The sequence below is a fragment of the Arvicanthis niloticus genome, chromosome 5, assembly GCF_011762505.2.
Source record: "Arvicanthis niloticus isolate mArvNil1 chromosome 5, mArvNil1.pat.X, whole genome shotgun sequence".
NCBI lineage: Eukaryota > Metazoa > Chordata > Mammalia > Rodentia > Muridae > Arvicanthis > Arvicanthis niloticus.
Window position 1 is genome coordinate 72933565 of NC_047662.1, and position 16097 is coordinate 72949661.

Genomic DNA, 16097 nt, shown 5'->3' on the forward strand with positions numbered 1-16097 from the left:
AAGTACACCACCTGCCTCATGGCACTTTGCAGTCACTGTAGCATGAGCCAGGCTTTTGACTTTTACCTGTCAGATAATGCATTTGCCATTTGCCAGTCACCATATGCTTTTATTTTCTTCTGAGCCCTTTGTTTTGTCCCTTGATCTTTTATGCTCCTTTGTCTTTGTCTCTCAGTCTGAATGATTATGTGAGGTCACTCACTGGGCAGGTGCTGGGAAAGAATGATAACCTGTTCAGAAAGCACTTCCCAGAGGCATCATATTAATGAGAATCTCATGGTACGGGCTTTGGGGTAGGGGAAGGAGAGGAGAGGGGCAGACAAGGACTATTTGTGGCCCTGGGCATTAGTGCAAACAGGAGTGAGCCACTTTTTCATGGCATGCACAGAGGGTGATGGCTATGGCTTCTAGAAATAGACTTTAAATCCCTTTAAGAAAAAGAGTAAGGTTTTCTTAGATTCTGTAATCATGTTACAGAAAGATGCATGTAAAAGAAAAACAATAAATTCTGTACCTACAAAGACTTCTTTTCCTGTGAAAATTATATCTAAAGCATTTTTTCTATATTTTTAATCACATATCATCTATGGATCATGTTATTTCATTTGTGCTTCAGAACATGAATTTTCAAGAAAGCATAAGACATACTTTGGAAGTTCCTTTTTGCCTCCTGTGACCTATCTTATTCTTGTTATATTATTGTTGTTGTTCTTGGTTGTTATAAAATATACTTCATTTCTCATGTGATTTTGAGAAAATACAGAAAAATTCAGTCACAACATACAGAAACATTCCCTAATATCAAAAGTATTAGCTAAATTATTGAGCAATTAACAAGACAAGCATGGACACCAACAATCAGAGAAAACAGTGGCAGCCTGCTAGATGTGCCAGTGAAGATTGGTGTACCTTAGTCTTATGTATCATTCCTTGAGCATGGCTAACATGGTTAGGTTTTAGTGAGGAAGGTTTGATTATGAAACACTATTAAGTAAAGTATTTTAGGCTGAATAAAGTTTTTTTTTATTATATCTTGTGTGTATCTCTTTCAAATAATCAGTTAGGTAGACTGAATGACTGCTATGAGAATCATAGCTTACTTCTGTTACCATAATTTCCTGATGACTACATCTTGTTATCTTATTAATTTGCTGTAGATTAGAACTAAGCTACTAGGAATGATAAGTATGCTTACACTCAGTAATCATTAGACTCTAATGCTTTAAAACTTAATAACTCTTTCTTCATTGTTATGTGTTAGTCTCTGTGTATGTGTGAGTGTGTGTATGTGTGTGCATGTCTGTGTGTGTTCCAAAATATGTACATGAAACTTGCTCAATTTGTATAATATTAAATCTATGTATAAAATTTCAGGGTTGACCATTTGGTATTAGATAATTAATTGACATTAATCTAATTAATTAAACTTAACCTAATGCTTTAAATAATTACATGCACTAATTTATATTTAATAGAGCTTTGTTTTACTTTATTTCTAACTCTTTTCTAAGATCTAAGTATTTGAGATAAAATTCTGAGGGTTTATTATTGCCTGTTGACTCTGTTACGAGTCCATGTAGAATTTTATAAATATCATTAGTGTCTTTGTTAGGATTTTATGAGAAGAGATACTATGACCAAAGCAACTCCTATAAAAGGAAGCATTTAATTAAGTCTGGCTTACAGTTCAGCAGTTTGGTCCATTGTCATCATGGAGGGATGCAGTCAGACATGATACTAGGGTAGGAGCTTGAGAACTACATCCAGATTGGCAACCATCAGGAAGAGAGAGAAAAACTAGGCATAAGGTTCCAAAACCTCAGAGCCCAACCTCAGTGATAAACTTCCTCCAATAAAACCATAACTACTCTCACACGGCCACATGCCCTAATCCTTTTAAATATGCCACTCCTTATGAGCCTACGGGGTCATTTTCATTCAACATAACATAATTGGAAATAATACTGAATGTTACATGAAGTCATAGAGACTTTTTTTACTCCATTGTAATATTGACAACTTCAATGTAATTAGCCCTTCTTAGTTTCAGACTCTCTTAAGCATGTTTAAAAATATTTATTTTTATAGTTTTTGAGATTATAATTGCAACCTTTACCTCTTCCCTTTCCACCCTGCAAATCCTCCCAATACTTCCTGCTTTTTTCTTTAAAAGTGTCTTTTGTTTTGTTGTTCTGTGTTGGTCTGTGTGTGTGTGCATGTATGTCTGTGTGTTCTTAAATATATAAATGAAACCTGATTAATATGTATAATGCTACAGATTTTATATATGTATATGTACACACACACACACACGCGCGCGCACACACACACATATGATTTCAATTTCAGGGTTAACCATTTGGTATTAGATAACCAATTGGTATGGTCTTCCCTGGGGAAGAGCATTTTTCCTGCGTTCAGCATTCCTTACGTACTTGCTTGCCATTCATTGTATAGGACTGAGGCCTCCTGAGCTATGCCCCCTTCACATTAGTATGTTTATTGGTATCATCGCTTGTTCAGGTCGTATTTAAGCAGCTATGTTGGTGAGACTTCATGGGGGTGGCCTCTGACATTTCTAGGAGACAAAATTTCCATATCAACTCTCTGGTCTTCCGTTTCTTAAAAGCTTTCTGCCCTTTCTTCCACAATGATCCACGATCCTTAGGTGAAGGAGTTGTGTTGTAGATGTGTTTGTTGGGACTGTGCTTCACAACTGCATTTTGATCGATTCTGTGTTTCTGTAATGGTTTCCATCTGTTGCATGGCACACTTTCCTTGTTGAGGGGAGAGAACTATACTTATTGGTGGGTGGAAAAATAAATATGCAAAATGTAGTTAGGGATTATATGTGTATTTTATATGAATCCTATATTACAATATTACTTGTAATCTATAATTTTACTGTCTTTACAACTGAATTCTGAAACATAGACATAATGATCTTGTCAATTCTACTTCATATGGTGTGAAACTTCATACTGTGCGCATATTAAACTACTCAAGGACTGAGATGGTATTCATCACATGACTCTTACACTTTTGAGGAGTATAAATGAGCTATCTTCAATGAGGCCCTTACATCTCAGATGATATAAGAGCCTTGTTCTTCATTAAGTGTAATATGTACTTAACCAGAAGAGTTTCTGAACACTAGTCATGATGGTGAGCTCAGTTCTCCGCCTCCTTGTTTTTAGTTCCAGGGCAGCCACTAAACTTCAAAGCAGAACCAGAATCTGAAACAAGTATTTTGCTGTCTTGGACACCTCCACGATCAGATACCATTGCCAGCTATGAACTGGTCTACAGAGATGGGGACCAAGGAGAAGAGGTAAGACTTATAAATTTTTCTCTGTGGAAAAGATTTACACATGAAAAGAGGACCTTGACCAAAAGACCTAAATGGGTGTCTGGAGTCATAAAAACTACTGTTCTAGATAAAAAGCTTTTTGATTCAGTTTTCCAAGCTCAATCCTATTCAAGCATCAGGTCATAGGGAAACAGAAAATCCATGAGGTAGAAGGATACCTTCAATTCCCTCAGTAATTGCTCATAGTATTTATTTAGGCCATTATGCAAACATATGAATATTTGAAATTTGTATGCTTTTAAAAGTTATCAAGGAAATGAATTTGTTCAGACTGGTTCAAAAGAAAGATGCCCATAGCAAATGTTTACTGTCATGCTAACCATTATTTGATACATATGAAATATTACTATGTTGTGGAAGTAAAAAAAAAATAGATTGCTACAGGTATAGAAATCAAAAAAGAAATAAAATTCAATCTCCTACACATTTACTATTAACAAGCACAGCTCTAAGAGTTTTACTAATAAGTCATTTAATTCTTATGACAGTCTTTTGGTTTATATACTATTTTTTCACCCATTTCAAGTGGAAGAAGAGTGATGAACAAGAAAAAACACATACAACTTCCAAAGTTTCACATTAATGATTGGCAGAGATGATGTTTGAATTCAGACAGGCAGACCCCAGTGTCTGTTCTCATCCATAAATCTGACTTTCATTTGGATTGTATTTAGAAGGAGGCCAGTTTCCTAATGGTATATTAGGATACATTCAGCATTGTCAGAGCAGGAGATATTGAGCAATCACATAAGAAACACTGGGCAAAAAACTTATAAAACCACATTAAAAACTTAATCCATGTAACTCATTTTGTTACATTTTTTGTTATTTTTTTTAAAAGAAAAAGTCTTCTAAAGCTTTATTTTCCTCTAAGTTTTAAACAATCTTACATAATAAATAAGTACTATAAATTCAAATATGGTACATTGCCTTGAATTCTATAGTAAGTTACTTTGTTGTTATAAACTTTGGTTTTATTACATATCCTGGAACTTATTCTGAAAAATAAGCTTTACTGTTTGTTTCTTTTCTGAGATAGTCTTCCACTATCTGGCTCTAGCTGTCCTGAAACTCACTATGTAAACCAGGCTGGCCTTGAACTCACAGTCTGTGCCTGCCTCCCAAATGCTAGAATTAAAGGTACATGCCACTATACCTGGCTGATGAGTCCATTTTAAACTATATGTTTTTTTTTTTTTAATAAATAATGGATTCGTTTGTAATTTTTTGCTTTGATAAAGGCCATGACCAAAAGCAACTTGGGGAAGAAAGGGATTATTTGACTTAGATGTCTTAATCCCAGTCTGTCACAGAGAAATGTCTGAGCTTTCTTATGCATTCCAAGACTACCCAGTAGAGGTATCATACCCACAATGTGATGGGCCCTCTCACATCAATCTTGAATCAAGATTATATCCCATACACTTCCCTACAGGCCAATGTGATGAAAACATTTTCTTAATTATGGTTTCTTCCTCCTAGATGACTCTAGCTTATATCAAGTGCAAAAGAAGAAAAGAAAAAAAAAAAAAAGAAAAGAAAAAAACAACTGTAAAAGTCCCACAGCTCTAAAACACTTTAAAAGTTCAATCTCTAAAACATTCAACATCTAAAAGTCCAACATCCATTAACTATGGGTTCTTCTAAAGTTAAAAAAAAAATTATATATATATATATATATATATATATATATATATAGCATACTTTTTTCAAAAGAAAAGAACCAGAGTACAGTTACAATTAAGACAAAGGAAACCCAAAAACAAACAGTATAAATAGCTTAGTGTCTGATGTCTTAGATTCCTTCTTTTTTTCTGGCTTGTAAAAAGCTTAGTCACCTTTATTTTTCTGCCTCAGCCATCCATGGCATCAACAACTTGTTTCACAGTCTCAGGTCAGCTCTGGGTTGCACCTGTTTCTACCTTTGGTGGTCATCCCACAGCCTTGGCATCTTAATTGTCCTGGAATTTACACTGTAACAGACACTGCCCCTTTACTTAGGCTTTGCTTAGGATCTCCTAAGGGACTTTGACCTGTATTATAGTGTCAAGCCCCAGCTCTTCTCCATGACTTTCGGGGACCTGTTCCCCACACATGACCCCTCTAATCTTGCAGCTTTCATATCACCAATAACATCTGAGACATTATCAACTTCAGATGACAGCTTTGGACCACAAATGGATCACAGCTTCTGTGTTTTGACCATGAATAAACAACTACTTGAAGATCACCTTTTTGAGGCTAGTCACTTTTTAATTACAGCCAATTTTGAAAGCCAGATAACCAGCATGGCTTGTTCCGGTACTCTAGTGATAATGGTCTCTTGCTAATTACAACTGAGTCTTCAATACCATTGACCACAAACCACAGAATCTTGATCCAAAATATAATACAAACAGCTTCAACAGATTCTTTAATAGACTCTCAGTCTTCTCTCTAAGACTTTGTAGGTCACTCCTCTATGTCTGCATTGCTCTCAGGTCTTCCAAGTTCCCCAAGAACACCTCACTAAGCTCTGAGCCGTCAATGGCTTTTTCAGACCAAATTTCTAAATTCTTCCACCCTGCTCCCAGGGGGAAAAAAAAAGTATAATGTGGTCAGATAAAGCCCAGCAATGCCACACTCTTGGTACCAATTTCTGTAATAGTTAAGTTTGGAACTAAGGGTTTATTTGGGACAGGTATCCTAACCAAACCACAGTCCATCACAGAGAAGTCACAACCTATCACACACAAAGGAAAGTTAAGGCAACAACTGACAAATCATGGAGGAATGCTTCTTATTGACCTGTTCCTTAGGCTTGCTCATCTTGCTTTCTCATACAGCTGAGAACTAAGTGTCAGGGTGCTGTTGCCTGCAATGTGCTAGGTCCTCCGATATCAATAATTAATCCATAAAATGTCCCAGAAACTTGTCTACAAGCCTGTGTGATGGGATACTTCCTCAGCTGCAGTTTCTTCTTCCCAGAGGACTCTAGCTTGTTTCTAGTTGATAAAACAAAAACAAAAACCAGAAACAAAAATGAAAACAAAATCAAACAAAACAAAACTACAAAAAAGCCCCAAACACAAAAAAAAAAAACAAAAAAAAAGACAGAAACAAAAATGAAAACAAAATCAAACAAAACAACCAAACAACAACAAAACCCAAACATATAACAAAATCAATATTAATTAAGTATTGAAAAGTAATTATGTTTACTTGTGATACGACTTAAAAACCTAAGCTATTACATCCCTGAGGGGTATACAGTAAGTCAATATTAAATTATTGTATGTCTTCACCAACATCAAGTCAAAAATCTTTCTTTCTTTCTTTCTTTCTTTCTTTCTTTCTTTCTCTCTTTCCTTCTCTCACATGAGTTGAGGTGTATGACAGTCGTTTGGGACTACTGGATGCACTAGCTTCCCATGGATGCACTAGCTTCCCATGTACTACTGTGCTTTACAGTTGTTTAGGTGACAGAATCCTGTTTTCTTCTTTGGGGAATCTGATGTTTCTAAGCACCTTTATGTTTAATAGCCAGAACACTCTAGAAATGTTTCCTACACATTTATATTTGAATTACCTTTGTCTGAATTCATTTGTGTGAATAGCAAGCACTGGCTGGGTAGAAAAAAAAAAAGCTTAAGATTGATTATGCCTTTGTTCACTTACACATTTCTTTGTATTTTAATGTCTACTGTGGAGCAACGCTCTGCCTGACACTGAAGACTCGTAGACAGGCTTTGGCTAAAATGTAAATGCAGATTTGAAACCCAGCTTCGATAAGCAAATATCTTATTTTGAAAGTCCCCTATAATGTCAACAGGTATATAACAGGTATAGAGACAATTATGATTATGTTTTTAGCTGTATGGTCTTTAGCCACAAAAAAAAGATCTCAACCATTCTAAAGAAACCCACAGTAATGGTCTTAGTTCTGAGAAATTATTCAGCGTTCTTCAATGACACAGGTAATTTTAGGACTACCAACAATTTTAGATCTTTTTCATGGGTTTTTTTTGTTTGTTTGTTCTTTTTACATGTTTGTTTGTTTGTTTTAAAAATTGGTTGGCCTCAAACTCAGTACTGAAAATGACCTCAAACTGCTGATCCTCCTACCTCCACTGCCCCAGTGGTGGGATTTCAAGAATGGATCACCACATCTGTTTTTTGTTGTTGTTGTTGTTAGTTTGTCTTTGTTTTCTGTTTGTTTTTGTAGTTTTTGTTTTGATTTATGGTAGAAAATCCAAACCAGGACCTTCTACACATTATGTATGCTGACCTATGTCCCTAGTCTTTTATAACATCTTGTGAAATGTTGCCAATTCTGGGCATGTGGTATCCCCCTCCCCCCCCCATTTGGATTGCAGAGTCCTGGAAGAAAGCATAGGTATGTGATTAAATGGGATTTTATATGCTCAGTAGTCTTCATTATCAAGATTGGACAATGTCCTTTGCCTTTGTGGTCACAGCACCTTGTACATCTTCAGAGTGGAATGCATCCTAGCTTTGTCTCCTTGCCTCTTATTGTATGCTGCTGGGTAATTGTCAGCAAGGGATAGACCAACATTGGTATCTCTGTTTCAGCCACCTTTTTTTAAAAAAAAAAAAAAAAAAAAAAAAAAAAAAAAAAAAAAAAAAAAACAACTTTTCAGCCATGCCATCTTCATGGTATAATTTCCAACACAGTCCCAGATATTGTTTCTTTTTGCTATATATTGATGGCATTTTGCTTGAGAAGTCTAACGCTGCAAACATATATAACACCATATGTGCACCAACTCGCAGGAAAATGACTAACTCCTGGGTTTACTTGCAGCATCGAATCACCATTGAGCCAGGCACATCTTATAGGCTTCAAGGGCTGAAACCAAACAGCCTGTACTACTTCCGTCTGTCTGCACGCTCTCCTCAAGGCTTGGGTGCTTCAACAGCTGAAATATCAGCTAGAACCATGCAATCAAGTAGGTGTCTCTCTTTGCTACCTTGTTGCCCATTTCTTTCTAGGAAATGTTTCTGACAATTATATTTATGTTTTGTTTTGAACTAAAGACAAACCTGCTAGTGTGCTGAGTCTTCAGCAACTATCTTGGTGGCAAAAAACAAAACAAAACAAAACAAAACCTCGACACAGGACCTTTGCTGATTTCAAACATGGCACAAATAACAGACCCTCCATTCCATTTCCTAAATACAAAATTTCAGAAAAGCTAATTGACCTCCATAACTAGGAAGTGGGTGCAATAGTTAAATCTGTCCTCATCCTGTAAATGATGTGGCTGCATGGAAAAATTGAGGTAGAAAACACTGCCACTGCAGATAAATCAGATCAGAGCATATCCAGAGTATGAAGTGGCAAAAAGCAAAATGATTTCCTTTTAAAAACAAGCGAGTATTCTGTATTTGTTCCTACTTGGGAGGAACACTTAGTGCATATGACTGGTTTCTTACTCTGTGAGTGTCCATGTAGACATTGGGAATATTCACAGGAAATCTCAATTTAGATAAATCTGAGAATAATGGAATAATTCTAGGCACATCTGTGCCCTGAATGCTATTTTACTTCCTTGACTTTACTCTCTTGTGAGCTTGCATGCCTCAGCGTGGCCAAGTTTGTTATAATGGGTCTTAGCCGTGCCCGGAACATATTGCTTTCTATAAATATTATTGAAAAAATTGTTTGTGATGGAAAGTGTGATGGTTTATAATACCACCATTCAGTCTTTAATAAGTATTGACAATTAAGCATCCTCTCAATTTATCTACAACAGTTTTACAGCTATTGTGTGGGATTTTTGTGTGTAGTATTTAAACTGTATTTTCTGACATTGTGATGTATCAGAGTAATTTGATGGGAAATAATTGCTCAGAAGATGGCTGTCTTATGTTAGAATGGACAGTAAACATGTGTGTTTTAGCTCTTATGTAAATCTACTTCAGATGAATTGCTGCATCTAAAAAAATTGAATGTAAATCATATAAATATATTAATATAAATCATGATTCTTTGGGGGGTTAACTAGGTATTTTTAATTGCTGTGTTATTGACCTTTTGTAAGGGATAGCTGATTATTACCAGTTTTACCAAAATTTGCTGGTGGGATCTAATTCTTTACTAGCAATGGTGTCACAAGAAGAGTTATAATAAAAAAGCTGAAAGCTGACATAGGGTAAGTACAGTCAGAACCAACAAGCCTGACCTTGCCCTCGGTAGGTAAATCTCAGCCTGTGCATTCTCATTCCTTAATGATTCTGCATGCTCATTTTATTTGGGCTACAATGTTAGATTAACACTTTTCATTAAAACTGGTCAGGCTGACTTAGATTTTTTTAGATAGGGCAAGCCCTTCTATGAACATTGGGTTTTCTTTTCTTTTATTTTCATTTCTTTGTTTTTCTTCATTGATGTCAATAGGGCATCTATGCAGCTGCTGTTTCTTTGTTTACTTACACATCCTTCCACAAATGAGTGCTGTGGATGGATTTTTTTTAAATTCCAGAATGTGGAAAGGAGAACATAGAATAGATTGTATGGAAATAGCCTTTCTGGAATCTCAGGTTCACATAAATAGAATTATTTGAGGTTTGGGGTGCTAAATAGTTAGTTTAGTAGGAATGGGAGATACCAAGGAATTGATTTAGAAGAAGAATTTAAATTGCAGGTAGGTGATTTTATTTGAGGCTCTCTTATCACATGGTTTCATTTCCATACATTTCCCCCATTCATTACTTAACAGTTATTTTGACCATTGATTCATATTTTTGTTTACTCATGTTACTAAGCCAAGGTTCATAAATTTACGTTAAAAATTTTAAGTTTCAAAGTATTATTTTTGTTTTTTCTGCCCTTATTGTTCGTTTATTTATTTTTGCCTTTTCTTTTGTTTTATCATTTTTTTTTCCAACCACTCCTGTCCTTTCACTCAAATCCTCCTTTAACTCACTACCAAAATAAGAGCCATCAGCTCCTCCTCAAGATATTAGTTGCACCAGCCCAAGTTCCACTAGTATTTTGGTAAGTTGGCAACCTCCACCAGTGGAAAAACAGAATGGCATTATCACTGAATACTCCCTCAAGTATGCCGCAGTGGATGGGGAAGACTACAAGCCTCATGAGATTTTGGGAATTCCTTCGGATACTACCAAATACCTTTTGGAACAGCTGGAAAAATGGACTGAATACCGGATCACTGTGACTGCCCACACAGATGTCGGCCCTGGCCCTGAGAGCTTGTCCGTGTTGATTCGAACCGATGAAGATGGTATGTTGCCTCCGCTCCGTCCGTTCGCACCTTCTGACACAGTCTGGGTCTGCTTTTGATAGGCTAACAGTTATTCTTTTTAAATTTTTTTCTGCTCATCATTTTTGATCCAACATTTTTATTCTGTAACGTTTTGCCAAAGACCTGTCTTTCCTGCATCCTGGGCTTTTTTTTTTTCTCTTTCTTTTTTTCATGTTCGATGTCAATGCAACAATTTTCTACCTTTTAAAGGGACATTTTGCTCTTATGGTCCTATGATCCAGATTTTCTCTGTACCTCCAACTAATGTCTCCTGTGTTTTTCTTGGTATTTTTATTGAATTCTCTTTCATTGTGGAATTAACTTTCAAAACTACCACCTTCTTACTGTCTTTTGTCTTGTGATTTTTGGCACCTGTTGTATGGAACGGCCTCTTGATATGAGAAAAAAAAGAGAAGAATCCATATAGTCAACAATCTTTTTATTCTGCTATTAAAACAAAAACTTAAAAAAAAAACCACACAACTGTCAACAATCTGTTTTTGTTATTATTTCAGTGCAATACTTCTTTGTGCTTTAATGCTTTGGACCTCAAAGCATCTTCCTTGGCTTTTGTACATTTTTTTTTACATGTTTTTCTATTTCTCTGATACTCTTTTTTTTTTTTCTTCCATTTTGGTTTTTGCATCGGTCATGTTTTTTGATCTTTTCTTAAAATGTAGAGCAGATTGGTTGAGCATTTTCCTTAGTTGAAGATGTGTGTGTTCTTCAATGAAGCATAGTGGGTCTACCCATTTTTAAGTAAAGAAAGCACTCTCGCTGGGTGGCGAGTGCCTATAATTGTCTTTTACCCATGATGTTGTTGCAGTTCCAAGTGGTCCTCCTCGAAAAGTCGAGGTGGAAGCTGTCAACGCCACAGCTGTTAAAGTCTCGTGGCGCTCACCTGTGCCCAATAAACAGCATGGCCAGATAAGAGGATATCAGGTGCACTACGTGAAAATGGAGAATGGCGAGCCCAAGGGTCAGCCCATGCTGAAGGATGTCATGCTGGCTGATGCACAGGTGAGCCTGTTCTATTGGCTAACATTGCTTCTAGTCTGGGCCGAGAATTTACTCTTTTGTGCTTCAAAAACAATTTTACACAAAATTCTAGACTTTAAAACCCATTGCCATATATTTACCTTTTAAATCAAAAGTAACACCAACTAAAATTAAACTGAAATAAAATGCTTTTAACTTTAATTAAGAGTCACGTTTAAAAAAATAGATATTATGCCCTTTATGTCTGAGTCTGAATTGACATTCCTCACGTCAAGCAATAAAGATGAGCCTGGCTAAATCAAAAGCAAGTATTCCAAGCTACACTTGGGTTGATAGAATCTAACGTCTGCTGTGTTTAAATTACTTGGACCCGGGTTGATCTAATTTCTTAATGTCTGACATTTTTTACTAGAGAACAGATATTTTGATTCAGGGGAATGAACTCAGTATTTTATTCTATTTTGCCTTTCATCAGGTCATATATTTTATAGGAATAATTGTTTTCTTTCCCAGAAGGTGAAGATAATAACTTCAATGATAAAAATTAAATTAAGGTTTCCAGGAGAATAAATATGATCTCTTGTCCTGAACAGAGCTAAGAGAATTACTAGTGAGCTGGGGAAATGCCCAGTCAGTAAAGTGTTTCCAAAGAGAACATGAGTTTAATCCCCAATTATTCTACACATGAAAAAGCCAAGTGTGGTGTATACAGTTGTAATCCTAGAGTTGGAAAGTGGAAATGGATTGATGTTCTGGCCAGCCAATCTAGCCTACTTGACAAGATCAAGGCTAGTCAGAAACCCTATCTCAAAATAAGGTGGACAGTGCCCAATAACAATGCCAAGGTGTTCCTCTGGCCTTCACAGTCACACAGGTGTGCATACATCCTCACTTATATATGCACCCATACAATCCTGTACACACTGTTGCACAGACAGCTTATACCAACAAAGGAGTTATTAATAATGAGTTATTGTGTGTTTGAGATGTTCTGTTGATCTCGGGGAAGTGGTTTACAACCATGGTTCCCTACCTGGTTTTGTAATCAGTAATTTAAAGAAAGCATATAGCATTTACATTTTCCCTGTAGGTTATAGGTGTTTAAAAGTAATCCCCCCCTAAATGAATATATAATTAATCTACTTGTACCTTATTGTTTTCCTGGAAGAGGAAAACTCCAGATTCTAACTACACTGTTGGAAATGTCACATAATGCGGAGCCTAGCTTACCATTTTTCTTCTGACAGTGGTGGGATACTGTGGTTATAGGATATGGAGATACGTGATACTTTGCTTAAGTACATGGTGGCTGGTCAGGAAAAAAGGATGAAGTTTGTGAAATTTTAATGTTTGAAATGAAAATGTGTAGTGGGAAATATTAAAAAAAAAAAAAAAAAAAAAAAAAAAAAAAAAAAAAAAAAAAAAAGCACCAGAGTGCTATTCTCTTGCTAGTCCCAAGCAGCAACCACCCATCTCTCTGGTTCTTTTGCTGTGATTCTGTTCACATTCCCAGCATCCACACCCTGTAGTTAGCAGTCACAAATCTTAGTAACACGGTAAAATCAAAACTCTAGAGATTTGTAATTTACAAGTCTGATTTATATCAGTAAATTCTCATCCCACAAAACATCCACACAAGGAACTCAGAGCCAATTGATATTGATATCAATTGCCCATCTAGATAAGACAAATCCTCTTGTAATTATACATCCCTTATTCGCAGCCACCTGAGGCTATTTAAAGCCACTTAGAATCTGGGTCATCTTTCTCTATCTTCCTTCCTTCTCCCCTCTCTATCTTCTCTCTCCCATCTCTAAAATTCTCAGCCCACCTTCCTTTTCCACTGCTCAATCACAGGCTCTCAGCTTATCTTGTGCCTGCCCTCACCTGCATATAGATAGCAGTCCACGAAACTGCCTTTTATGTGAGCTTGAAAAGATCAGAAACTGAATGAAACTTCTACAGAAGTTTCCCAGTTTTATCTTCTTTTATCTCTGTAAATATGAGGCGATATGTACCCCTACAGTGCTAATGAAAGCATTTACCCTAAAAGGTCTTTATGTTGTCAACTCACAAAAGTGTTTGTTTGCTTCTATTTTGAATCATCCTAACTAAAAGCCTGAAGGGATCTAAATTTGTGGTGCGTTCCTATGGCTCAAACCTCTTCCTAGCTTGCAGCGATTTCTGAAAACATAGTTGATATAACGCATTATACACCTTTAACAACTCTTTTCATTATAAATATGGATTTTATTCTAGTCTTTTAAAAATATGTCGGTATTCTTTCAGTTAATATTTTAAAAGAAATGTTAATTTTGTTTTAAGGTAAATTAAGAAAATAAATTAATGTTTACTCAGCTAATCATTAATATATTTACTAAATATATACGAAACAAAGGGAGACAAAGTCTTAACATTAGTGAATGTAATGACTATGTATTTTCATCAGAATAAAAGCAATGGTACTGCCTAAAAGGAGAATTTTAGGAATTGCTTAATAGTTTGCAAATATTTGACATATCTGTGAAAATCTAGCCTCAAACATCCCTTAAAAATTATATGTAGATATCAATTATATTTCAATTTTTTTATGCATATGCATTTAGTTCTTTTACTATTTAGTGACTTCTACCATTTGGGTACTTCTCACAATTTCTGTTCTCAGAAACTTATATTCTGACTATTATCTAGGACCATAATGAGTGTTGGAATGTGGGTTAAATTTATCAACTTTATCAATATTAATTGTTAATATTTAACTCAATGATACTGATTATATTGCAATTGACATGTGATATATTTTATCTAAAATAAAACGTACTTTTAAAAAAATTAAAAAATGGAAAAAATAGGTAGGATGAAGAAAAAAGGCAGATTTGGGCCTTCTTTTAACCTCTTCTATGCATAGATTTACCTGCATACACAGATTTTAATAAGTATCAAATAATACTGCATATATGCTCACACGTGCGCACGCGCACAAACACACACACACATTTTTAAACCTAGTTGTTTTAGTTCAGAGAACTACTGAATCAATTCCCAATGAGTCTTTGAGTCTCATTATGACAGGGCACAGTTGTCAGTGGAGCCAACTTTGCCTCCGACTAATTGCCCCTGGTGTTTTGGGTGTCTTACAGTCCTCAAAACCCTTCATTCAAAATTCCAGAAAACTATATTGTCAGTGGAATAAAATGGATACCTAGTAAGGAAATTTTAGAGAAACAGAATGAAAAGAGGCCATTAAAGGTTCAGAACAATAATCACAAATTCCAAAAAGGGGATTTTAAAACTAAATCAATTTCAAACACTGGAGGACCATCAAAAGTCTACTTGATATTTTATACATTTTTAAAACCTGTATTGCACTGCTCTTAAAGTAGAATATTTCTATAATGTAATGATAATAAAGTCATTGTTGCTATTTTAAAAATCTCTAATATATAGAGAACAAAAGCATGATCATGTAGGCTTCTTTGGATTTCAGCTACTTTACATTATAAAACTGCATTTCTGCCTTTATGGTTATATAGCTAATAAATTTATGTTTTTCTCTCCTCTATTTTGACATCTATCTATTAATTGTTGTTCTTCCTAGTTTTTCTCCTCTCCATTTCACTTGTGTTTCTGGACTCTTCATTGAAATTTAAGTACTCCTCACAAGTCTTCATTGAAACCTATGATTTCAGTATTTTTTTAAAATGTAGTAATTTAAGTAGTTAAATTACTTATTTAATTATTTAAAATACTTAAATTAATTATAAAACACATGAAAGAAGTAAAAATTGCTGACATAAGTACTTTGAGGACAGCAACATTAGATTTATTTTTGTGCCTTACTTAATTTTTCAGTAAACCATATAGTTAGTTGATACACAGATGTGCAAGTTTGAGCACAGACTTACCTTAATCCCCTTAGAGGTGAGAATGTCTACATCATAATGCATTTATTCTTTGGAATGTTATTGTATATGTTGCTTTAATTACTGCATTTCCCTATTTTAAATTAAAGGAGGCTAACATTATTTTATAAGGGTACAAGTTTCTCTTCATTTCTTTTTATTTTGTCCCCTTCCCCAACTTTCTTAACCTCAATCAGTGGGAATTTGATGATACTACTGAACATGTGAGTAGATTTATACTGTTTGGCTAAACAATCAGACCTTATATGCTTGTGTTTCTTCAACATCAGCCTTTTACTTACTCATGATTTGATGATCACATTTGCTTGGATATCACATCTGCATGAACTAATGGACTGTTTTTTAATTGATCTTAACAATGTATGCACTTTTCAGTTTGTTTCTAGTTTCGTGAAATGAGCATGGTACTGCTGGTTGCGTAAAAAAGGTCATGAGCTTATAGTGTCTATTTTGGTTTCTGCTACTAACTCTCCCTCGTGACACAGTTAGAGGAAGCTTGCTTTAAATGGAGTTGTTCCATATGGGTCATGTCAGGTG

The 16097-nt window shown here is 35.3% G+C and overlaps 1 protein-coding gene across 33 annotated transcripts in view; it reads left to right on the forward strand.

The window, feature by feature from the left end:
• The window catches only part of Ptprd (protein tyrosine phosphatase receptor type D), a 1324101-nt gene that overhangs the window by 1147828 nt on the left and 160176 nt on the right, over positions 1–16097 (forward strand). For 16 of the 33 annotated variants that reach the window (XM_076934732.1, XM_076934730.1, XM_076934744.1 and 13 more), the window contains 5 exons: positions 3198–3331; positions 8175–8319; positions 10312–10617; positions 11465–11658; positions 15737–15763. In XM_076934732.1, coding sequence (XP_076790847.1) covers positions 3198–3331; positions 8175–8319; positions 10312–10617; positions 11465–11658; positions 15737–15763 — 806 coding nt within the window. The remainder of the gene's footprint in view (positions 1–3197; positions 3332–8174; positions 8320–10311; positions 10618–11464; positions 11659–15736; positions 15764–16097) is intronic. The other 17 variants (XM_076934751.1, XM_076934756.1, XM_076934752.1 and 14 more) reach the window with 2 other exon arrangements.